Source organism: Notolepis coatsorum (genome assembly GCF_963971535.1).
Source record: "Notolepis coatsorum genome assembly, chromosome: 5".
Classification (NCBI taxonomy): domain Eukaryota; kingdom Metazoa; phylum Chordata; class Actinopteri; order Aulopiformes; family Paralepididae; genus Notolepis; species Notolepis coatsorum.
The window spans coordinates 102,520,672-102,547,712 of NC_140169.1; the positions used below are offsets into that span (position 1 = coordinate 102,520,672).

Consider the following 27,041-nt stretch of genomic DNA (forward strand, 5'->3'; position numbering starts at 1 on the left):
CCTGAATCTATTTAATTTTTTTTTTTTTTTTTGACAATTCATCATTGTTACATGAAAATATGTTTGCACCAGATTTAGCAGAAGCTAATTTCCATCTGTGGTCTATCCAGCTGCTAACTGTATTTGAGTGAGTTAAGTCTTGGTGTCATGGTAGACTCAGACCTAAGCTTTAAATCACAATCAACAAGTTGACAAAAACTTAATTCTTCCACCTTAGAAACATAGCTAAAGTACGGCCATTTATAAATCAAAAGGACGCTGAAAACCAGATCCATGCCTTTATCTCAAGCCAACTCGACTACTGCAATGCACTCCTTACCGGCCTCCCGAAAAAATACGATGATAACTATTTTATTGCAATGCACTATTGCATTATTTTATTCTATTTTACTAACTATTTTATTGCACTGCACTATTTTACTTTGTATCAGTGAATCATAGACGCCTGGCCATAAGAGCATTCGGAGCATCTCTGCTCTCCCACTATTGAACTTGGGGGAGCAAAGGTATGCTCTTGCTCCACCACTTTTTGATCATATGAAAAATATGATATATCCCCCCCCAATATATAAATCTAACCATAACTACGTTATGGTTAACTGAGTTTTATAGTGAAAAGAGCAGCTTTATTGGTCAAGATTGAAGGCTCTATATTGCAGGAAATTGCACGTACAGGTTAATTAAATTAAAAAAAAATCTGCCGTGGAGGGGGTCGTGCTTGACCCCCTCCAAACCACCCCTTGCCTGCAAAAAAAAAAAAAAAAAAAGGGGGCACCTATCTGGGCTAAGCCCCGGATCTCCTATAATCCTAAATCCGCCCCTGCCTAGGACGTTGGATTACGGTACTAAAATGGTTTTGAATACTGTAAAAAAAAGAAAAAATTACTTAAAGAAACTAAGACTGCATAAGAAATGTACCACTTTTATTTTTTTCTAATCCACACATCCATTCAATATGCGATACAAAGCCAAAGCAATTTATAAAACACTGAATCAGAGCTCAAACTATTCAAACTAACAATAATTGTCAGTTTAAAAACAAATCATATTTTGTCTCGATATTCGAACACATCTGCTTGCATACAACAATACACACAGTAGCATATCTTGGGCAGAAGGAAAGGGGGGAAAAAACATCCTCGAGCACTACTTCAAATCATGACAGAAATTGAGCAAAAAGACATTTCCGCAATGTATGCTTTTGACATCGCTTCAGTCGGTTGATGTACAATATCAATATCATACGTACACTTCGCTTTACATCTCTGGAGGTCTAGTCCATGTACAGTATTCATTCATTGCATATAAAAAGAAAACTGCATCCAACAGAAATTATGGCTCACACAAAATATATAACTACAGATGATGGAAAATTAACACTTTTGACGATTAATTAACATGTTAAAACAAGCTGAATACCTTGGGTGTTAGAAAACGGAACATCAAAGTGAACTATTAAAAGGCTGGAGTGTACGGTTCTGTAATATGGCTTCAGTTAAACAAAGTCCATGATCCTATGTTGAGGATAAAAATAAAGACTGTTGATATTGAAGTATAACAATTTACACAAGTTAGTCCTTCTATAGTGTGCCAGCTTATGAGAACCCTTTCAGGCAATACAGCGGCCCTTCAATAAACCACACACACATTTTCCATAATGCACCAATGGTCCGGGGGGGGGGGGGTGTTCCAATTCTATGAGAGGGGAATAGCATGCAGGAAAATCTACATTTTCCCATAAACTATAGTGACCAAACGGGGTGAACGGGATCATTTCCACAAAGAGGGATGTTCCCTTCTTCCCCCTCTCAAAACAAAACGGTCCCTCGACAGCGGCGCTGTGAGCATTATTCAGATTATTAAATGCAAAATATACATTGGTGTAACAGTTTAAGACACTTCCTTAGATACAAGTTAGTTCTTATCTTTTGTCATAATACATTTGTCCTTCATTGACTACAGTATACAAGATGAAAAAATAAAACTGAGGCGATTCATATTTTACTGTAATGTACAACTATGTCATTATGAGAGATCGTCTGACCTTGTGCATTAAGTATTGTGTGAGAATGGGCTGCACACTGCTCAAACGTGAGCGGCCTTGTGGAGTGATAATCAAACCATATATTAATATCAGGCATACAAACCGTTGAGAGAATGCATTTAGATATTAATAATATAATGCCCCTTTGGTCTACAGTATGTTCACTGACGGGAGACAATGGTGGGACAGCGGACAAGAGACGGAATGGTTTCCAACGGCAACACAAGATACACAGGCCTCATATGGAAATGTTCACCAACACAACAGACTAGTCCAGGGCAGATTTCATATGAACCCTTTCACTACCCACACTACAGAAGGTTAACCTTCTGTAGTGTGTTAGTGAAAGGGTTAACCCTTTGTTGTGTGGCAGTGAAAGGGTTAACCGTCCGAATTGTCGCAGTGAAAGGGTTAACCGTTTGGTAGTGTGGCAGTGAAAGGGTTAAAATGTTAACGCTAAACCACTGGGTTTTCTAAATGTTTCTCTGGTATTCTGTCCTTTGCTTAACCCGTTCACTACCACTACCAAATGGTTAACCCTTTCACAACAACACAACAAAGGGTTAACCCTTTCACAACCACACTATCTGTAGTGTGGTAGTGAAGGGGTTAACCTTCTGTAGTGTGGTAGTGAAAGGGTTAATGACTAATTGGCTGAAGTGCTATAAAAACGTGTTTAGGGTTTGTATTCGTTGTGAGTGACTAAGTAACGGTGAAAGGAGACAAAAGGCTTTCTACAGTATTTCAGAACGGCACTTAAATGGGATCCAGGTCATTCAAATGTTTAGACATTTCTCACAGCGTTGAACAAATGGGATTTGCACCAGCCAAAACTATAAAAATATTTCCGAAAAAGAAAAGAAAGTCAGAACGACTGACGTGACGATTAGTGACGCTCCGATACCGATACCACCAGGCTACAAACGAATTCCCCCGATACTAGAATCTGATGCCAAGACGCACAGGTAACATGTCAGAAGTCAAAGCAACATGACTTAAAGGGACACTTCACCAAAAAACAATGCCGATTTATTTTGCACATAATCTCACACACATCCAAAAACAATGAGTAAATGAGTTTGACTGACATTGAATCCTTGTGTTGTGTTAATTACAGCACCATAAAATGATGAAGAAAAAATAGTCTTGTCTTATAGGGACTGCTACCTTATCGTTTCATTGAGCTGTAATTAACACAACACAGACTCAAATCTCCCCAATGACATCACTGGTGGCCATATTCAAACTAATTTACTCTCAATAACTGTTAAAACTAAATTAAACGGTGTGCAAAACGGTTTAGAGTTATTTGGATGTGTGTGAGATTATGTGCAAAATGAATCAGCATTGTATTTTGGTGACGTGGCCCTGTATTTAACACACAGAAGCATGTTGGATATCTAGTGGAGACATATATATATATAATTTTTGTCCTATGACCCCAAACTCACGGTCTAACTATAACTTCTCAATAAAAGCAATGGATCATTACTCTGTATCGACCGATACTTAAAGTTTAAGACTGCAGTGAAAATGTGGTATCGCTGCATCCCTGTGTTCATTGTTATCATGTAGGATCCGTTCTCCCATAACGCCCGGCTGCACCGTCATACAGAGTCTTCAATTGTGAACGACTCACAATCTTTTTCTTCTGGCTCGTGTGGCTACAAAAGCACTGCCGCTTATTCAAAACTACACCCAACTGGACAATCATCTCTGTTGGCATAAACATATACTAAAGAGTGACGTTCATTTGTTGTAGTACAAAATGGAGTGAGGGACTGAGTTAAGTGAATGATGGAGCTCGTTGCTGGCCCAGTTTGGCTCTGTATCAGCTTATAGGAGTATTGAGAACTACAAGGTCATCACTTCCATCTCCCTACCTGAGCAGACATCACAATATGTAAGGATTTATTTTGCTGTTGCCCAGTTGTTTATATATAATAATAAAAAAAATAAAAAAAAGAATTCAGAATTAAAGCTTTTTTCTTTTAGGCGCATTGGATTTCCTGTTAAATACAAAAGACAAGAGAAGAAAAAAACAACACCTCAAACATGTCAGAATTAAACAAAAGGCATACTACTTACATCATTCTGAGCTTTGCAAATAAAAACATTTGGTTGGTTTGATTTACTTCTCGTGACGCACACATGTTGCCTTAACCGGTCATCATAACTGCTCCAGTAAAGCATGACAAAACTTTCAATTACATGAGAACACTTAAGACGCGCGTCGTCATCCCAGTTTATCATTATTCAATTTCACCTTTGGCAGCGGATATCTTTGATTTATCTCACTGGGGTACACTGAATGGGTGGAGCTTGCCCTTTGAAGAACAAATGATGACAACAGCTGAAAGAAGTGCAACTTGCCAGTAACCCCAAACGTTGTCAGGCAATAAATCAAACTAATCTATCCTTTTCTCTGCTAAAAAGGCCTTGCTCACACATACTCACCCCCAGTTAAGTGTTGCTTGCCAAGCTCATGTATATAAGGCTGATGGGTATTCCTAATTTGTGCTTTGACAAATATTAATAGTATAGGCAATGCATGTTCCGTTCTTTTTTTTGCAGAGTAAAGGGTACATGTTCTCAGTAACTAGGAGGGAATGACTATGTAAATACACACAAGTATTAACATCAAGTCTTTTTTAAATTATGTAAACATATACATCTTTTTGAGGTCAGTACATCGATCCTCTTCATATATTTATATATATATATATTTATATATATATATAAATATATATATATGTATATTTATATATATAGTATATATATATAAATATAAAAAGCAAACGTTACTGGAGCATTGTTCGGATGTTCTTCGGAGTGGACTCGTCGTTCAGGTGTTTTGTGGTGAATCTGGAAAATGTGAAGCCAAAACATTAGATTGAGCTTCAGAAACAGAAACATTAGATCGAGCTTCAGAAACAGAATATGTGAAGGCAAAACATTTAATTGAGTGTAGGGCTGTCCCCAACTAAGGATTTGTATAGTGACTTTGATTGGCCAAAATTTGTCGATAGTCGACTGGTATATAAAAAAATTATAAAAAAAAATAATGATTGTACGCGCGTAATGAATGAACGCAGTATAGGCTTATTATTCCATTAATGACTTGTTTCATTAGGAGAGCAGCAAAGCCCCGTAGACCGTATACAGTCAACCATGCAGTCTGCTCATGGTACGCCCGACTCTGGCGGCCTTAATATGTGTACACATAGTCTTGTGTGCGCCAGTATGGCCTACGTGTCTAATGAATGAACAGTAGGCTTATATTATTCGAGTTACTTGTTTCATTAGGATTTAGTAGATACTATATATATATGCTCTGCCCTATGTACAGTATAGGTTCAGCCAGGGCCAAATCCGATCTCAGGAAAACTTGGGGAATTGCGCTACTAGCGCTATGTCTTAACACTTTCTTTGTTTTCTCGGGTTTACCCCCCGACCGTTGAATGCCCATCACAAGATTTCTCTGTTTTTTTTTTATTTTTTTTTTATTAGCGATCTGAAATCATATTGCATCAAGCGAGCCTACCGTTGGATATCCAGTTACCCCAGGCTCTCAGATGTGAAAAAAGCGCGCCCTATCGTCTCCCAGATGGTAAATCACCCTTTTGGATTGGACTCAATGAAAGTGAATGGGATAAAGGATTTCTGACTCCACATTTTACGTCTCACTGATGGAGCCGGGGTTACCAGAGTTCATTCTGGAGCCGCTGAGCCGCGCGGAATCATGTGTTCTACTGTATACACGGTTGATCAATACAATTATCGATTTTTTCGAATGGTGATCAGGAATTGGAATATACCATTTGGATACCATCTGATGTCAGGTAAGGAATCTATGTTATCAGTCTTAGGATAATCAGACTCGTTTTCACGGATATATAAGCGTTTCCACTATATGTGATATTGCTGTTTCACTGTAAAAGCCATCAGGAAATAAGAGCAGCGATTATCAGCGCGCGGCACGAGCGTGCGTGCGCACACATATACTATCGATCATCTAGCGTTTATTTGAAAACTATTCATAAATAGGCTGACAAATGACAACGTTCTGGAATATTCCAGTAAAAGGCGATTATCATAGAATGGGTCGTTTATTCGGCGAAAACGAGTGATTTTCAAAATGCTATCAAACGGAAATGAAGCGATAAAAAAACAATCTGCCTTGACAATGTTGACTGGAAAATGAGTCTTTGATAAGTGACGGGCAGATTAGACACATAGCCATAATTTAAAACATAGATTAGGCGATATTAAGTTAACATTGGAGTGGGTTTGGGCATCAAGGGGGTAAAAAGGAAAACACGGCGTGGCATCCAAAGTGTTAAATGGGCAGAAATCTGCCTGAGAGGAATTTCTTTGTCGTAAATCCGTTCGGGAATGAGACCCAATGACCCCAAAAAAGATATTCGACTAAGAGGTTGGCAGTCGACTACGGCTCCTTTCAATCAATTACTATTCGACTAATCGAGGTCAGCCCTAATTGAGTGTATAGAAAACAATGGATGCATCACGATGCGAATGTGGCAGTTGACCCGCATTGACCCATCAATAGAAACCTATTGAAATGAATGTGCATTTATAGAATTAATTTAGAAACATGAAGTTGTGAACTAGTAACTTGGGCGTAAGGTTTCGATTGCATACAATCTGTTATTGCTGACTGAATCCCCTCACATTTGTATTACTATTAAAACAACCATGTCAAAATGTCAGATTTCATGGTACATTAAAAGGTGCTGTAAGTGGCATTTCTTTGTTAAAATATTAAGTGTTAAATAGCTCTACATTCCAACAACCATCAGTGATAACCGACTGTTTGGTCAGTAACATGGGTCTATTTTACTTGTTTCCTGGACACATTTGCTTAAAATCTTTTTAAATTTTTGTCAGACCATTTTTTAGTTCTCTCTCATGATTGGATAAAGTTGTGTAGAAACCTACTTGAGGGGGTTCAGGAGTCCTTCTGAATATTGTAATATACTGTATATATTAAGGCTGTCAAAGTTAACGTGTCATCGCACAATTCTGTTAATGCCACTATTTTTTTTAATGCACGATTATCGTAAAAACATTTTTTTTAATTTTACTTTTTCTTTTATACTAGACTTCACTCTGGTGTATTATTGATACTCTCATTGATACTACGTTTGTTTCTGACAAAAAAGTGTGTGTGTGTGTGTGTGTGTGTGAGAGAGAGAGAGGGGGGGGGGGGTGAGAGAGATGAGGAAGGGGCAAGAGAGAGAGAGAGGGGGGGGGGGCTGAGTCATCAGCCCTTGTGTGGGTGAATGTAACAAGTTCCTAACGTTTTCTTTCCCCTATTATTTCATGCACACTTTATTCATTGTTTTAAATTATTATTTTCTTTCAACATATTGTCTGCCACGCAGTATGCCCATCCTTATGCCCAGTCTGCCAGTACTGTAACCCTATGGAGAGGTTTACCTTCTTTGCAGGGCTATAACTTTTTAAATATTATAGCTATATCAACATTACTATGGCCCATTCAACATCGGGTATCTATCGTTCCGGATGTGGGAACGTTATATTTTTTCATTCATACATTGTTGTGTTAATACCGTCGAGAATATAAGTATGTTTTTAACCCTTTATCTGCCAGGGATTATTCTGATCTTAATCCCCTCTCTGCCACCACTATACATCTATGGAGATGTTCCCCTTCTTTGCAGGGCTATAACTTTTTAAATTGTATTGCTAAATTGACATTACTATGGCCCATTCAATGTCAAGTATCTATTGTTTAGGATGTAGCAACGTTCTACGTTTTCATTCACATATTCATACTAAAATACGGTCTAAAGTATAAATATGTTTTTATCGTTTTCTGCAGCATTGTGCAGAACGTGATTTATAGCCCTAAATACATATATTAGATCATCAAATGTAGTTTGATACCGATTGACGTCATAATAAAACTTTCAATTGCACAAGGTCCTAAACGTCTTGCCTCATCATCTGCTGGTGACCGGAGGGGGGGGGGGGGGGGGTTATAAGTCCGTGGCCGACGTTAAATCATTTATGTAGTATGGGCGATATATATATCAGAGCAGATTATACGTTTAATAATAATCAAACACGCTGAAACTCACCGCGGCTTCCTCTGACCGTTGGGTGATCAGCGTGGAGCAGAAATATCTCTATTATGGGATGTTGATATATGCGATCCATTTCCAGGTTGTATAATAGTATATACGTCCAAATCATGTTGTTTATCGAGTTATTGGCAACTGATTGCTGTCCAGTGTGTCGAGCTAGAGTCCCGCTAACGATAGCGAGTGCCCGGACCGAATATGGATGAGCACCACTTCCGGCGCGTCACTTCCCGTTTGGGCGATCCGCCGATCGGCCACCAGATGGCGCTCTTGAACCATTGGAGAGTTGAGAGGAGATCAACAGGAGATCCCAAGTCTCCGTGGGTAAAATATGATTGCCATCACAGATTTTTGAAATATTGATCTCAAAGACGCCTTACGGCGTCATTGGCAGATTACGCATGGCGGAGAATGACGTGGGAACATGTCATTGGCGAATAAAGGATTAAGGTTTTCTGCAGTAATTCCTAAAACGCGAGTTATAGGCCCTGACGCATATGATAGATTATCGATTGGCGTTGCTTTCCTATACACGCTATATTAAAAAATTCAAATGTATATGATCGGTATACATTATGCTTCATCATGCATGAAGGAAAGGGGGGGGGGGGTCGTTTATAATTCCTTGATCGTCAGTAACGGCTTTATTTAGTATGGGTTGATATGTTGATCAGATATATCAGAATAACGTTATATTCCTCTTACCGTTCGCCGATGAGACTGGAGGAAAAATATTCCAATTATTTGACGTCGATCTGCTAGATCCATTTCCCGTTTGTATGACGCAATAAACGCCGAATCATATTGATTATTGCGTTTCGAAAGCGATCCCATGCACTCGAGTGTGTATCTAGACCCACGTTACAAGATATTACTGCCGGAGGAATTTCCTCGATGCACCGAGCGCCACTTCCGGTTTGGCTTGGAGTGTAACTCGCCCGACATCCACCAGGCGGCGGTATTGAGGCGTTGCAATATCAGACAGGGTACAGCTGCAGTCCCGGAGGGAGGCTGGATGAATTATGAACGCCATGGCGAATTTCTTTTTATATTGATCCCAAAAACGAGTTAACTCGTTTCTGGCGCACAACGCATGGCAGGCAATAACGAGTATACTCGTTTCTGGCGTCCAATGTGTTAAGTTATTTTGTGCATCACTCTGTTTTTAATTTGATGCAAATTTGCAATGCATGAGTCATCCTTTTGTGTTAAATGGCTGCATAAAGCAAGCATTTGTTGACTCATGTTGATAAGAGTATTAAAAATAGAAAAATATCCATTTAAGGTAGAGATTTTCTCTTTTTTTTGCGATTAATCACGAGTTAACTATAGACAATCATGTGATTAATCAGATTAAATATTTTAATCGATTAACAGCACTAGTATATAGTATATATTTTGTGCAGAAACCTACTTGAGGGCGTTCAGGAGTCCTTCCACGTTGTCTGCTGGCTGGTCCTTCAGGACCTTTATACAGCCTTTCATCTGGGAGGGGAAGGAACAGAGAACAGGCTTCAGAAAGCTGCCCAGCCACCATAGGGAAAGCTACAGTAACCCTACTAGAATGTTGTTTAATGATGTGCGCTCAAATGGACAGACTTCAACTCATGAATGGAAGCAGTGTTGTACTAGAGTCAATGGAGCAAGTGTGTGTGTGAGTCTGTATGACTTCTGTCAAAAGGGTGTATTACTATCTATATTTGCCTGCATGTTATATCTGTCTCGAGTGTGCGCACACACACACACACACACACACACACACTTGCGTCTTACATATATCTGTGTGTGTGTGTGTCTTACGTCTATCTTGGAGGACTTGTTGAAGGCTCCGTTGGGGTGCACATGGTCGTAGAGGATGATGACTCCCACCATGACCCTCATACAGAACAGCAGGGTGTCTTCACTGTTAAACCGACTTGTATAGTCCCTGAGGAGACACACACACACATCCACATGAGAAAGACACTATAGTCCCTGAGGAGACACACACACACATCCACATGAGAAAGACACTATAGTCCCCGAGAATACACACACATCCACATGAGAAAGACACTATAGTCCCCGAGAATACACACACATCCACATGAGAAAGACACTATAGTCCCTGAGAATACACACACATCCACATGAGAAAGACACTATAGTCCCCGAGAATACACACACATCCACATGAGAAAGACACTATAGTCCCCGAGAATACACACACACACATATCCACATGAGAAAGACACTATAGTCCCCGAGAATACACACACATCCACATGAGAAAGACACTATAGTCCCCGAGAATACACACACACACATATCCACATGAGAAAGACACTATAGTCCCCGAGAATACACACACACACATCCACATGAGAACACACACACATCCACATGAGAAAGACACTATAGTCTCCGTGGACACACATACCAGTGATTCCCGCTGCATGTTAATACTTTGAAGGGCCCCCAAAGTATAATGGCTCCCCCCAAAGTATAATTTGTGTGTTTTCTTTACACGGTGAGCACTCATTTGTCACCATATGTGAGGGACCAAATAGCTTAGACACGAGGAGTCATAGGTAGAGTGCTCAAAAGGAGGTTTATTTTCCCAAAAATATAAATACAGGGAACAAAAAAAAACACAAAAAGTGCAACAATAAGAAATAAGCATTACCAAAACTATACAAAGCTGTTCTTGGGCCCAGCAGAACTCGGGTCAATTTAAACAGAACAAACTCAAAATACATAACACAAGTATCAACTGAACCAAACAAAACTGACCTCCAGACTGAGACAAGAAGAGGGGGGGTGTTTATACTGGTTGACCAAACCAATACAGACACATGGGGAAAGACAAATCATCAATAATAAATTACATTAACCTTAAATCAACTATAATTTACAATTACAACAGTTGAGTTGGAATCGGAACACTTTCCATACCAGAAAGCCCTGGAGAGGTTTTTTGACGAGCTGCGAGGGATCCACTGCTCAAACAGACTGTGCCGTCTGTGCAACCATTAACCCTTTCACTGCCACACGACAGCCGGTTAACCCTTTCACTGCGACAATACAGAAGGTTAGCCCTTTACTATCGCAAATGCGGAGCTAATGATGGAGCATCGCCGTCGGTTTTGTGATAGTAAAGGGCTAACCTTCTGTCGTGTGGCAGTGAAAGGGTTAAGTTTGTTGCTCATTTCATTCACCAGTTTGTATATAGTTAAAATAAAGTTATCCGGTGATTGACTATCAGAATCTCTCGAGCCGTTCCCCCAAAGTATATTTCATTTCTGCGGGAATCACTGCACACACACACACACACGAGAAAGACACTATAGTATAGTCTCTGTGAGACACACACATCGACATGGGAAAGACACTATAGTCTCTGAGGACACACACACACACGAGAAAGACAGTATAGTCTGAGGACACACACACACGAGAAAGACACTATAGTATAGTCTGTGAGGACACACACACATCCACATGGGAAAGACACTCTAGTCTCTGAGGACACACATGAGAAATAAGGGGTGAGAATGTGCATTGAATCAATTGTTGATTTATCTTCAAATGAACTGCTTTTGTGACTTTCCTTGTGACCCGTTATAGCCATCTCTTTTTTACATTATTTAGCCATTTCTTGCAGATAAATTCAGAGTCCATTTGAATGTGAAAGAGAACAACGTGGAAGGAAGGAAGGAAGGAAGGAAGGAAGGAAGGAAGGAAGGAAGGAAGGAAGGAAGGAAGGAAGGAAGGAAGGAAGGAACAAAAAAAATAGTTGGTTGACTAAGCTGACTAGGGGAACGGAGGACAGGCATAATGATCAAGTCAGACAGAGGAAGGACTTCACAGGAGGACAGACAGGAGGACAGACAGAGGAAGGACTTCACAGTGAGACAGACAGGAGGACAGACAGACAGAGGAAGGACTTCACAGTGAGACAGACAGGAGGACAGACAGACAGAGGAAGGACTTCACAGTGAGACAGACAGGAGGACAGACAGGAGGACAGACAGACAGAGGAAGGACAGGAGGACAGACAGAGGAAGGACTTCACAGTGAGACAGCCAGACAGAGGAAGGACTTCACAGTGAGACAGCCAGACAGAGGAAGGACTTCACAGTGAGACAGCCAGACAGAGGAAGGACTTCACAGTGAGACAGACAGACAGAGGAAGGACTTCACAGTGAGACAGACAGGAGGACAGACACAGAGGAAGGACTTCACAGTGAGACAGACAGGAGGACAGACACAGAGGAAGGACTTCACAGTGAGACAGACAGGAGGACAGACACAGAGGAAGGACTTCACAGTGAGACAGCCAGACAGAGGAAGGACTTCACAGTGAGACAGACAGGAGGACAGACAGACAGAAGAAGGACTTCACAGTGAGACAGACAGGAGGACAGACAGACAGAGGAAGGATTTCACAGTGAGACAGACAGGAGGACAGACAGACAGAGGAAGGACTTCACAGCGTGACAGACAGGAGGACAGACAGACAGAGGAAGGACTTCACAGTGAGACAGACAGGAGGACAGACAGACAGAAGAAGGACTTCACAGCGTGACAGACAGGAGGACAGACAGACAGAAGAAGGACTTCACAGTGTGACAGACAGGAGGACAGACAGACAGAAGAAGGACTTCACAGTGAGACAGACAGGAGGACAGACACAGAGGAAGGACTTCACAGTGAGACAGACAGGAGGACAGACAGACAGAGGAAGGACTTCACAGTGAGACAGACAGGAGGACAGACAGACAGAGGAAGGACTTCACAGTGAGACAGACAGGAGGACAGACAGACAGAGGAAGGACTTCACAGTGAGACAGACAGGAGGACAGACACAGAGGAAGGACTTCACAGCGTGACAGACAGGAGGACAGACACAGAGGAAGGACTTCACAGTGAGACAGACAGGAGGACAGACACAGAGGAAGGACTTCACAGTGAGACAGACAGGAGGACTGCTATTTCATAGACACTCAAGTATATTAGAATATGTGACGTTTTAAGATGAATAGTTTAAGTTTAATACCGATTCATTGATGAAGATGAACCAACAGGATCGTGCCTTATATGACTGAGAGATGATGTACGTAGCATTATGGACTGAAGAGGATGCAGTACAATATGATGTGGCTGATGGACTCAGGTGGATGAGTACAGTATGTTGTGGACTGAAGTGGATGAGTACAGTATGTTGTGGACTGAAGTGGATGAGTACAGTATGTTGTGACTGAAGTGGATGAGTACAGTATGTTGTGGACTGAAGTGGATGAGTACAGTATGTTGTGACTGATGTGGATGAGTACAGTATGTTGTGACTGAAGTGGATGAGTACAGTATGTTGTGGACTGAAGTGGATGAGTACAGTATGTTGTGGACTGAAGTGGATGAGTACAGTATGTTGTGACTGAAGTGGATGAGTACAGTATGTTGTGACTGAAGTGGATGAGTACAGTATGTTGTGACTGAAGTGGATGAGTACAGTATGTTGTGGACTGAAGTGGATGAGTACAGTATGTTGTGGACTGAAGTGGATGAGTACAGTATGTTGTGACTGAAGTGGATGAGTACAGTATGTTGTGGACTGAAGTGGATGAGTACAGTATGTTGTGGACTGAGGTGGATGAGTACAGTATGTTGTGGACTGAAGTGGATGAGTACAGTATGTTGTGACTGAAGTGGATGAGTACAGTATGTTGTGGACTGAAGTGGATGAGTACAGTATGTTGTGGACTCAGGTGGATGAGTACAGTATGTTGTGGACTGAGGTGGATGAGTACAGTATGTTGTGGACTGAGGTGGATGAGTACAGTATGTTGTGGACTGAGGTGGATGAGTACAGTATGTTGTGGACTGAGGTGGATGAGTACAGTATGTTGTGGACTGAAGTGGATGAGTACAGTATGTTGTGGACTGAGGTGGATGAGTACAGTATGTTGTGGACTGAGGTGGATGAGTACAGTATGTTGTGGACTGAGGTGGATGAGTACAGTGATGCAGACTCACGGCGTCTCCAGCATGACTTTACACACACTGGCCATGGTGCTGAGACAGTCTGTGGTGTTCTCCAGAGGAAGAGTCTTATTCTGGAGGGGGAGGGAACACACACGCATATTCAAATCAATAACAAGTTGACTAATCACTGGCTCATCCATAGGCAGCAGAGCCCTGGGCATTGTGATGCCTGGAAATGGAGTGGGGGACAGAAAACACATCAATTATATTTCAGAATTTCTAATTATGAATGACTATTGCCAAGTCATTCCTTCACAGCTCTACTTGTGCAGAGGCACAGGGCGTCAGATGATCGGTACCCAAAAGGGGTCTGACAATAGCCTATATGGACAGTAGGGCATACAGACCCTCATCTGTACCTTTGATTAGTTTACTTTATATACGCTTATATTCAGAGTTAATTATATAGTTTACACCGTTTACATAATTATCTTTATTATAATTGTATTGCCTATATTTATGTATTTCTACTATTACCCTGCCCATACCTGTACCTCCCCTCCCCCATGCTGCTATGATAACCAGATTTTCCCAAGGGGATCAAGAAAGGTATATATATATATTTCTTTTTAATCTTTTCCCCCCTCCTTTTTCCTCCAATATAGTGATGAGGTCACTGCTCCTCATTCAAAACTTTGTTGGCTCAAAAGCATGTGATTTACAGTATGGTAATGTAGGTGTGAGGCTGGCACTTTAAAGAGTCATTTCACCAATAAACTGCTGATTTATTTTGCACATAATCTTACACGCATCCAAAAACAAAAGTTTTGCACACATTCATTTAGTTTGACGGTTATTGAGTGTAAATTAGTTTGAATATGGCCACCAGTGATGTCATCGGGGACATTGAATCCTTGTGTAGTTAATTACAACTCAATGGAATGATGAGGTAGCAGTCCCTATAAGACAAGGTATTTGTTTTTTAATCCAAATAATTTCATGGTGCTGTAATTACCACAACACAAGGATTCAATGTCCCTGATGACATCACTGGTGGCCACATTTAATAACTTCAACTAAATGAATGTGTGCAAAACTATTTCAAGTTTTTAGATGTGAGATTTTTGCCAAATAAATCAGCATTGTTTTTGGTGAAGTGCCCCTTAATGTGTGTAAACATGTCTTGGTATTTGATATCTTTTATATTTATCCTTTTTTTCCTTTTCCTTTGTTATTGACTTGGGTTAAATCATTCCAGTCAACTGAATCTGACATCAACTGTTACAGATTTAGGGATTCATTCTACTAGGCATGTAACGATAACACATTTTCAGACTTAAATACAAACTTTGATTTTTGAGGTCACGATTTGATTTAACTTTCTATTCTTTATGCATTAAATTGTGTTCATACTACAGAGCTCTAATGATATATTATACGTATATTATATACACAGCTTGGTTTTGATTGATTGAAAATTGTATTAACAGATTGCAGAATGGGTACAATACAGTACAGCTCAATACACACAATTGTTAAGGGGATGCAGACCAGAGAAAGACTTTCGTCTTGTTTACATCAGGGTCCCCCATTTTCAATTCATCATAACATATGACAATGACATACAGGTAGACAATACTGTTACATCTGTTTGTTTATGTAAGTTTGTGTGTGTGTGTGTGTGTGTGTGCCCTTCCCTCATACTTTATGATGATATGATGCAGGCCAGGCAGACACCTAGTTAAGATGAAAAATTAGACCTAGGGAAGAGTACGAGGGGATAATTATCTATGATCATACTTTTAAATTCCAATACACTATATTGAACATCATTTTATTTTTTAAGATTTTCTATTCTTTATTGAGATTCCAATAGACCAGTATGTTTCCTTAACACCTTTCCCTCTCATTAAAGATTGTAGTCTCTTTTTGGAAACTGCAGTGGTCAATATTGTAGTTACTTATTTTAATTGTACAACCCGTGTACGTTTGAAGTCGAGCCTTATTTATTATTCTCAAGTCCAATTGTTTAGGCCTCTCGGAGCACATCTTGGCTCTCTGTGAAGAACTCTGTGGAGAGGTGGAGAACCCACAACTCATACGCTCCAATACATCTTCAGTGAATGAAAGATGAAAATGTTCAGGGGAGGATTTTTAGAGAAACATAAAACACCTCAATTTTCAAACGCTATAATGTTGTTGTTCACTACTCATCCCTTTCAAATGCTATAATGATCAGCACACTCGTTTCAAACACTTATCTATTATGGGAGTGCAGGCCTCAGAGTGCCTTAAAGCAGTTTTGGATGAATCTCACTCATGAGAACACCTTATCTGTGATTATTCTAGACACCTCATTCTGGGAGTACAGGCTGTAAAATGCTGCATTGTTCCTCAAGGCATGAGGACATTCTTAAATGTATCTTCTCCAACCAGAACAGGATCTCAGGGACGTTTTCACTGGGTAAGATTGACGCAACACATGACGAACGGTCACCGCCTTTTTGGTCATGAACAACCATTACCTCCTCATTCCATCTGCATACCTCCTAAGTGAGACCATGCGGTGGAATCCTTTACTTGTGACAAGAATAAATCATCCTTTCTATATTCTGAAAGGCGACTGTTTCGATCTTATAAATAACCATAAGGAATATCTTATGTTACTTTAACTCAAGTTGAGGTACATGTACTTTACTTGGGTATTACTCATTTCAGGGTAACTTACTTTTATCTACTATATTTCAGAGGAAACCTCCTTTTAATAATTTATATGAGGCCTGTTGGAACTGGTTATGAAGTTGATGAAAAAATGGAAATATAGGATCATCATATACAAAATGTACTTATACTTTTGAATCTTAATTACCATCAATGTGAAATACTTATACCTCTACATAAGGGGGGATGCTGAATTTGTGATTTATCAATGTATTATTATATCAGGGCATTTGTAATTTTATTTAAAAAGGTGCTGTAAGTGGTATTTTGTTGTTAGATGAAGTAGTCTACATGTTAAAATAATAGCTCTACACTCCCGACAGCCATCACTGATATAGTGTCTGGTCAGTAACATGGGTCTCCCAGTCCCTCCGCTCTGCAGTAAACAATACATTTCCTGGTATCCCGTTCCCACTTTATCCGATCACGAGAGAGAACTCCACACTGCAAAAATAATAAATAAAAACTAGTTTTAAGGAAACATGTCCTTGGGCGGCTGAGTGGTGCAGTGGGCAAGGCCCTCGCCACTAACGCAGGAGATGCTGGTATCGAGCCCAGCTCTCGGCGTTGCTACCGGCTTGGCCGGTCGTTCATACTAACACAATTGGCAGTGTTAGGGGTGGGAAAGCTGGTGGGTGGGGATTGGACGTTGTGGACAGCGACTCCTACAGGTCGGACACTAATCACTCAGATTGAATACGCAGCCACAAGTGCAGGCATCAACTTTGCAAAATGTACAAAACTGCTACTCGTCACTGATGGGAACAGTATCCGTGTTCTATTACATCATCATTCTCAGTCTTCTATTGCATCATCATTCTCAGTCTTCTATTGCATCATCATTCTCAGTCTTCTATTGCATCATCATTCTCAGTCTTCTATTACATCATCATTCTCAGTCTTTTATTACATCATTCTCAGTCTTCTATTACATCATCATTCTCCTCTTGATCAGCTGCCCCTCAGTATAGGTTTAGAAACACATATTGAATTTGTTTAAGGGATACTTCACCCAAAACATTATGTTGATTTATTTTGCACATAATCTCACACACAGTCAAACTAAATGAATGTGTGCAAATCTGAGTTTTTGGATGCGTGTGAGATTATGTGCAAAATAAGTGTCCCTTTTATAGAAATAGATGAACACCAAGCTATAATTGTATTCAACTTTTGACTAGTCATATTGTCCCTCTGTAACAATAAAATATGTTGCGTTAACATTCCCACCTCAGTCACAAAATGTGTGGTTGCAGTGCTTAGGGTTTTCAGCATGGGCGTGGCCTCTGCATAGAACAGCGACATCCTATTGGCCATCTCGTTGTTGACCTCGCTCTCAATATCCAACTAAAAGCACAAGTGACAAAACACATGGGAAGCTGTGAATAAATGAACAAATCAATACATTTATTACTCAGTAATAAAATATTATACCATGGGCATTAGATCAGCACAACGATACATTTATCAATATTTCAAACCCCGCCCTCTGACAGTTTGTCAAGAGGGAAGCAGCAGTTGCGATTGGAGGATCAAGAAAAGAGGGCAGGGTTTATACCGACGCAGTCATCACAGACGACCCAACTTTTGAGGTACCGTAATTTTCGCACTAGAAGCCGCACCTGAATATAAGCCGCAGCAGCTAAATTGAATGATGTGTACATATATAAGCCGCACTGGACTATAAGCCGCAGGTGTTTTAATGTTTAATTACAGTCTTCCCACCAGCAATTAAATACTGTTGGATAAATAAGAATTAACTCATTTACAAGTTGTATTAAGTTTAGCAAATAAGGGAACAGATAAATAACATTTCAATGCAATCAAAAAAAATATTTAGATTTTTACATTTTCGGGTTTGGTCACGTTGAGTCACATAAGCCGCACCGTTATATAAGCCGCAGGGTCGAAAAATGGGGGGGGAAAGGCGCGGCTTATAGTCCGAAAATTACGGTATTTTCCAAGTGTGCAGGCTTATTCTACACTGTAGATGAACCATACAAGTCCCTTGTATGGTACATAGTTGCTGCAGCGCTGTTCTACATCTAGGAGGAATAGTTTAGAAAGACTGGAGGGGAAGAGGGTTATGTTCACTGAGTTGAGGTCAGGGAGTGCCGTGTGCGATACTGGGCCATACGAATACTACAGTGGCTACCATTCTATGAACATAAGGCAGGGTTCCCACAGACATTGAAAAATGAAATTCAAGGACTTTTAAGTACTTTTCGAAGCACTATTTTTCATTTTCAAGGATGTCACTCAAAGGATACAATTCACTTTTAAATGTAGTTTCTTTAAGCATCTTCTTGGCCCGCTTGCCAGTTAGAGCAAGCTAGAGCATCACACGTGAATAAATTAGGAAAAGCAGTTGGAGCGCGCAAGACTCAGATTTGATTAACACTTTAATCGCCATGGGTTAAATTCATAATTTACCATCCCTCGCCAGCTCTATTTGTCTATGGAGAAGTTCCCCTTCTTTGCAGGGCTATAACTTTTTAAATTCTATTGCTAAATTGCCATTATTATGGCCCATTCAATGTCCTATATGTATTGTTCAGGGTGTAGCAACGTTAAACTTTCATTCACATATTCATACTAAAATATGGTCTAAAGCAGTGGTTCCCAACCTTTTTCCCCCCAGGGACCCCCAAACATCTCTGATGAAATTCGCGGACCCCCTCCTAATAAGATACCATAAAATACTTTTTTTTTTTTCATTTTAATAACAAACTGCTTATACACAGGCATATGCATCACAATTAGACCCACTATGCTTCTTTGACTTGTGCCTTCAATCAACAAATCTCATCTTGCACCATATGCATTTCAAAATGTTTGGCCAATATTCAAATGCTGTATTCATCCTCTCAAATCAGGCCCTAATGGTGAACGGTTTGCATTTATGGAACAAATCAATGCAACAAATTAAACTAAATATGAGACAGGAAATTCCAATCAGTAGCAGAGAGAATCTGTCCTAGCTGGGTTTAATACCTTTTTTTTGTCATTTTAATAACAAACTGCTTATACACAGGCATATGCATCACAATTAGACCCACTATGATTCTTTAACTTGTGCCTTCAATCAACAAATCTCATCTTGCACCATATGCATTTCAAAATGTTTGGCCAATATTCAAATCCTGTATTCATCCTCTCAAATCAGTCCCTAATGGTGAACGGTTTGCATTTATGGAACAAATCAATGCAACAAATTAAACTAAATATGAGACAGGAAATTCCAATCAGTAGCAGAGAGAATCTGTCCTAGCTGGGTTTAATACCTTTTTTTTGCCATTTTAATAACAAACTGCTTATACACAGGCATATGCATCATAATTAGACCCACTATGCTTCTTTGACTTGTGCCTTCAATCAACAAATCTAATCTTGCACCATATGTATTTCAAAATTTTGGCCAATATTCAAATCCTGTATTCATCCTCTCAAATCAGGCCCTAATGGTGAACGGTTTGCATTTATGTTGAATGAAGTAAGAATCCACTGCAGTAAAAATATCCTGGTAGTAAGGTTGACTGACATGAGAATGTCCTGCTTCAGATCCTCATTTTCAATATATTGCACATAAACGATGAGCACAGCCTCGTCTGCGACAGTTGTAGTTTCATCAAGTTGTATGGCAAATGGACCCTTTCTAAGCTTTTCTGACAGCTGCTGCTCGCAATCACTTGACATCTTATCAATTCGGTCTTTCACTACATTGTTCGAGAGTGGTACTGATTTTAGTTTATCCGCCACCTGTGGGCCGCACAGTTTCTAAACCATTTTGATGCAGGCTGGTTTGATGAGCTGCTCGCCAATATTGTGCGGTTTCTTTGCTTTTGCAATTAAAAGCGAACACTCAAAGGAGGCTTCGGTAGCCTTCTGTAAATCACTGCCACCCCTGCTCCACGCTACTCTAACATCAACAGGCTTGTTCGCCTTGAGAGACTGTTCTTTCCTCCGAAAAAAGTCTGGATCCTTCCCAACGGTTTCTGGGTGCTTAGACGCCTGATGTCTCTTCAGCTTGCTGGGCTTCAGGCTCGAGTTTGCCAACTTTTCTCCATAAATCACACACTCAGGTCGTTTGTCTGGTCCCTCAGTGAAGCCCATGGTGATGTAATTTTCGCGATTGCTGTAGGTCCTAACTTTTTTTGCAGATGAGCTGCCGTCATCTCCTTTTCGTTTTGTCACACATTTTCGCCTCTGGCGGCTGACTGCAGACGAGCCGAGAAAGTTAACTAGCGTGCTAGGCTAGCTACAGAAAGTGATACAGTCAACTGATTCGCGTTTTAGCGGCTACCCGGTAGCCTACTGTTAACGTTCAAAAATCATGTCTAGATGTTTATTTATTTATCTTTATTTTTTATTGTAGTGGAGAGACTATTCATGCTTCTGATGATAAAAAATAAATTAAAAAAAAATAAAAAAAGAATAAAAAAAAAATTAAAAAAAAATAAAAAAAAAAAGATCTCAAATCATCTGTGGTCTGGCGGACCCCCTGCGCCCCCTGGCGGACCCCAGGGGGTCCGCGGACCCCAGGTTGGGAATCACTGGTCTAAAGTATAAGTATGTGTTTATCGTTTTCTGCAGCTTTCTTCAGAACGTGATTTATAGCCCTAAATGCATTATATTGATGATCAAATACAGTTTGGTAGGAATCTGTGCGAGATAAAGAATTTCAACTGGACGTGGTTCTAGAAGTTTCTACGCATCATCTGATGATGACCGGATGGGCGGGGGATCGTTTATAATTCCGTGGGCAGCGTTAGATGATTCATCCAGAGTGGGTCATATGTTCATCAGATCAGTTAGTATAGAAGACGTTAGAAAATAACGCTGAATCTTACCGTGGCTTCCTCGCGCCGCTGGCAGATGAGCGTGGAACAGAATTTTTTCTATTATGGGATGGAGAAATGCCCGATCCATTTCCAGGTTGTATAATAGTATATACATCCAAATCATGTTGTTTTTTCGAGTTATTTGCACCGATCGATGTTCACTGTGTCAATACGGAGTCTCTAACGATAGCGAGTGCCCGGACCACATATGGATGAGCACTACCGGTTCAAAGGTTAATTTCCGGCTGGCGATCTGCCGATCGGCCACCAGATGGCGCTCTTGAACCGCTAGAGAGTTGAGTGGAGCGGAGCTTTGCACTGTGTCTCAGGGCTCCGGAAAGGAAATACGATTTCGATGACAGATTTTTGAAATATTGACATCAAAGACGAGTTACGGCGTCTTCGGCAGAATGAGCATGGCTAGGAATGACGTGTAAACTCATTGTTAAACAGAAAAAAAAAAAATTTCTTGATTCAGAACAATTTGATCATGGATGAACAAAACATTGAATGTGAATGATTTATTTGAATTTCAAGGACTTTTTAAGCACCTTGTTAAAAATGGGCTGTTTTCAAGGAATTCCAGGCCTCGACTTTTTTTTGTAAAAGCACTTTAAGCACTTCAAGGACCTTGTGCGGACCCTGATAAGGCTGCATCAACAGAGGACTCCTCCCTGGGCGTCAGCACCAGCTCTATTCTTAGACCATACAGACAAGCTGTTGTCCTCATTTAGACTGGGTTTGGCGCAATCAACACAAACAATAGACATCAAAAGACTAATAACTTAACCGTAAAAAAAACAATTAAAAAAAAAAGTATAAATGTTTTCTTCGATACAAGGTTATTTAGTGTTCTCAAGACGACTCACATTCATGTTATTTATCCGGTTTCGACTGATGGTCCGTCGGTAGTAGCTGAAGTCGTTCTGGATGGCAGGAATTCTCATCTGAAAAAGACAAACCGAGCAGAAGATCAAAGCCTGAACAGCGGTTGGATAACTGGATTCAGAGATATAAGTATAGAGGGATCTGCATTTAGATATGAGATATAGACAGACCCCGGCGGGGGAAACTATCTTTTTCATCCACTGAGATATAGATCATCCACGTTGGTTGGCACGGCCATACAATTATATTTTAGGATAGTCTCTAACGCACCTGGATAATAGTGCGTTGGTGGAGCAGAGCAGGCTATGAGGAGTAAGGACACACACAATCTTCACTTGCTCCATATTGTTTAATACAGTGTTTCCGTCTGGGACCTTCTTCAGGCATTAAAAAAAAAGTGTCAATACGGATGTATTCTCATATAATACAAGAACAGACCTAGGACATGTGGTCTTATAGCTGAATGGGTAGAGCACTATTTTGTGATAAATAATTTTGAAATGCCTTTTCCAGAGACCCCCCAAAATGTTGCCGTTTTGGATAAAGGTGTTTTACTAAATATCATATCTTACGTTAAAAAAAGAGTCTGGCTGTTTACTAAATATCATCTTATATTAACACATTGCCTGCCACGCACTTTCAGCATCTTATACCATTCTCTGCCAGTACTGTAAGTCTATGGAGATGTTCACCTTCTTTGCAGGGCTATAACTTTTTAAATTGTATTGCTAAATTGACATTACTACGGCCCATTCAACATCGATTATCTATCGTTCAGGATGTAGGAACGTTTAACTTTTTCATTCACACATTCATACGAAAATACCGTCTAGAATATAAATATGTTTTTATCGTTTTCTGCAGTAATTCCTAGAACGTGAAATATAGGCATAAATGCATATATAGATTATCAAATGCCGTTTGTTGCCGATCCACGCTATATACAAAATTTCAACTGTACATGGTCCTAAACGTTATGACTGATCATGCGCGGATGAACGGAGGGGGGGGGGGGGTCGTTTATAATTCCGTGATCGTCGTTAAATGCTTATGTAGTATGGGCGATATATAGATCAGAGCAGTTTGCATGGATAATAATAAACAAACAGGCTGAAAGTCACGGCAGCCTCCTCTTACCGTTGGGCGATGAGACTGGAGCAAAAAGATCCCAGTTATTTGATGGGGATCGAGTCGATCCATTTCCGGTTTGTATAATACTAATACACGCCCAAATCATGTGGATTATTGAGTTATGGCAGCGATCCATATCCACGGTGTGTGGCTAGAGTCCCGCGACGATATGAGAGTGGCCGGACGCATTTAGGAGACGCACCGAGACCCAACCCGCCATTTCCGGTTTGGCAACTCGCCGATCATCCACCAGGGGGCAGTATTGAAGCATTGCAGAGTTATGCAGAGTCCCACTGCATCAGACAAGGCTCCGTGAGGGAAATATGAATAACATGGCGAAAATATGATCTCAATAACGTCGTACGCCGTGGATTGGCAGAATTTGCATGAACTTGAAACACGTCGTACAATGTGATTGGCGGGGAAAGTGTTAAAAGTGTCTGGCTGTTTACTAAATATTATATTATATTAAAAGTGTCTGGCTGTTTACTAAATATCATATCTTATATTGAAAGAGTCTGGTTGTTTACTAAATATCATATCTTATATTAAAAGTGTCTGGCTGTTTACTAAATATCATCTTATATTGAAAGAGTCTGGTTTTTATAACACCAGAAATACAGGGCAATTACACACCAGCAAAGAAAACATGTTGGAGGGAGTGTGGACAGGAAGGGGCGAACCATACACACATATTCTGGGGATCTCAGAAGATAAGGCACTACTGGGAAGATATAGGAGGGATAATAAATGAAATAATAGGATATGAAATACCCCAGGGAGGCCAAGTGTTGTATTTGGGGAATCTGTCACATGAAGGAATCCAAGGGGAAGACAAATATTTGATTAAGATATTGATAGTGGCAGCCAAGAAAGCTTTAACTAAACTGTGGTACAAGGTAGAAGTGCCGACAAAGGATCAATGGATAGAGTTGGTAGAGGGGATACATGAAATGGAGAGAATCACACATCTGCTGAGGCTGCAAGAAGAAAAGTTTAAATGGAAATGGGGAAAATGGGAAGAATACAGGAGGGGAAGTAACGACATCACAGAGGTTTGAAAATGATACAAGGAAATGAATAAAAATGTAAATAAATAATGCAAATGTAGAATGGACCGAAGGACCCATGTCACACTTTTTCTTTACTAATTTTTTGTCTATTTGTTTTAATTTATGTACTGTGTATTGTCTATGAATGTTGTCTATGTATGTTGTTGAAAAAATGAAAATAAAAATGTAAGTAAAAAAAAAAGAAAGAGTCTGGTTGTTTACTAAATACCATAGCTTACGTTAAAAGTGTCTGGCTGTTTACTAAATACCATATCTTACGCTAAGAGTCTGGCTACAAACGTTTCTCGTAAGAAGAGCCAACATTAAGAGCCACAAACAAAATGTACCAGCATTTGTCTTACTGTATAACCAAACAGGCCCCTTTAGGAAACAAAAAGGAGAGTATGCAGGCGTCAGGCTTTGTGCTGGCGTTTGTGACAGACCTTGAGTTCGTCAAAGCGCAGCGTGAAGTGGAGGATCTCTGCAAACTGCTTGGCCAGCGCCTGCTCCTTCTCTAGATGCTGTGTGGGCGTGTAGGGCGGACATGTCAGGCTCTCCAGCAGACTCTGAAGGGCTTTTTCTACAGACACAGACAGACAGGTTGTTAGAAGCTGCGCAGCAGAGAGTTCTCCAAGGTGGTGCATGGAAGCACTAGGCCTGTGGTTCTTAACACAGGGTCTGGGGACCCCCCCCAGTGGTCCTTTAAGGGGTTCCAGGGGGTCCCCACAATTAAAAGCAGACTACCTTATTAGACAGTTTTATTCTCTAGAAATTAGCATGAGAGAATATATAAAAGTGACTATTCTGACCATAGGTTTCACTACAGTACAGATGGCTATGGAGGGTTCTAGCTGAGTGGCAGGTTGTGTATATGAGTAGTTTAAATATCAACTGATAGAGGAAGAGCAGCTATCATGGTTTGAAGATTGTGAGTAAACGTGACATAAAATAGCTATGTGCTCAGAAGCGTGTGCAAATGTGTGGATGACTAACCCTATGTCGCAGCTTGGCCAACTGTGTGACTGCTCAAGCAAAAAGCAATGAGGATCTATCACACATAAACCAATAAGAGTGCAGATGTATCACAGATGAACCAATGAGGGTGCAGCGTTATTAGGTGCTCCTAATGATTTTGCTATTCTTATTTGTTATTACTATGCTGCTATTTTAAATTGTTGGTGTTGTTTACACTGTTATTCCTGTCTGTACTACTATGTCTCGTCATCGACTGTAGTTGAGGGGTATGTGCGACAACAACTCAAACTTTAGAGTTTTATCCTCCACCATATTAAGCTTCAACGTGGCCCTCAGCTGTACAATGGATCCACAGTGTTTCCCTTTCTATGAAAGACGGATCCTCTGGTGTTCTACCGGTACCTAGTCGTTGTGAGAAGCTATAGAACTTCTTGAGTCTGATGACGAGCGGGCAGACGGAGGTCCAGGCTCGCTCCTGCAGCCGGTGGTCACTGGGGTTCTGGATGGCCTGGAGGAGACGGGACGACATAGGGAAACATTATACACTTAAAATCAGATGTAATCTGGGGTCTCTCACTCACTCACTCACTCACTCTCTCTTTCAGAAAATAAAGCGGTGCTTCCTGGTGGCTCAGTCTTCTGATGCGGTTGCCATGTTCATATTCAATATTCATATTTATTATACATATTCAAGGAGAAAACAAGTCTAGTTTATGGGGGATATATAAGTTATTGGTTAGTTGTGTTGTGAAAATACAAGAGCAGATATAGGCAGGGAGACGATATGTTAAATACTTATGTGCAATACTAGTGGAGTGCCCGTTTGGGGTTTGCCCGTTCGGAGCACATGGCCATTTGGAACAGGTCAACTAGTATTGCTGCTTGCACCATTGTCGGGGGGCGTGCCCGTTTGGAGTGGGCCGATTGCTTGGTCACCGGAAGTGCTGCTTGCAGTGTTCTAGAGAACTGTGGTTTGGCTGCTTGCAGCGCTCTAAAGAACTGCGGTTTGGCTGCTTGCAGCGTTCTAGAGAACTGCGGTTTGGCTGCTTGCAGCGCTCTAGAGAACTGCGGTTTGGCTGCTTGCAGCGTTCTAGAGAACTGCGGCTTGGCTGCTTGCAGCGTTCTAGAGAACTGCGGCTTGGCTGTTTGCAGTGTTCTAGAGAACTGCGGTTTGGCTGCTTGCAGCGTTCTAGAGAACTGCGGCTTGGCTGCTTGCAGCGTTCTAGAGAACTGCGGTTTGGCTGCTTGCAGCGCTCTAGAGAACTGCGGCTTGGCTGCTTGCAGCGTTCTAGAGAAC

The 27,041-nt window shown here is 40.7% G+C and overlaps 1 protein-coding gene across 2 annotated transcripts in view; it reads right to left on the minus strand.

The window, feature by feature from the left end:
• Window positions 1–912: 912 nt before the first annotated feature.
• fam49a (family with sequence similarity 49 member A) overlaps window positions 913–27,041 on the minus strand; it is a 129,628-nt gene continuing 103,499 nt past the window's right edge. For both annotated transcript variants that reach the window (XM_084315339.1, XM_084315340.1), the window contains 8 exons: window positions 26,147–26,252; window positions 25,213–25,349; window positions 22,568–22,645; window positions 18,088–18,204; window positions 14,188–14,267; window positions 9,973–10,099; window positions 9,587–9,657; window positions 913–4,909 (listed from right to left, as the gene is read on the minus strand). In XM_084315339.1, the coding sequence (XP_084171465.1) occupies window positions 4,846–4,909; window positions 9,587–9,657; window positions 9,973–10,099; window positions 14,188–14,267; window positions 18,088–18,204; window positions 22,568–22,645; window positions 25,213–25,349; window positions 26,147–26,252 (780 nt within the window). In that variant the 3' untranslated portion in view covers window positions 913–4,845. The remainder of the gene's footprint in view (window positions 4,910–9,586; window positions 9,658–9,972; window positions 10,100–14,187; window positions 14,268–18,087; window positions 18,205–22,567; window positions 22,646–25,212; window positions 25,350–26,146; window positions 26,253–27,041) is intronic.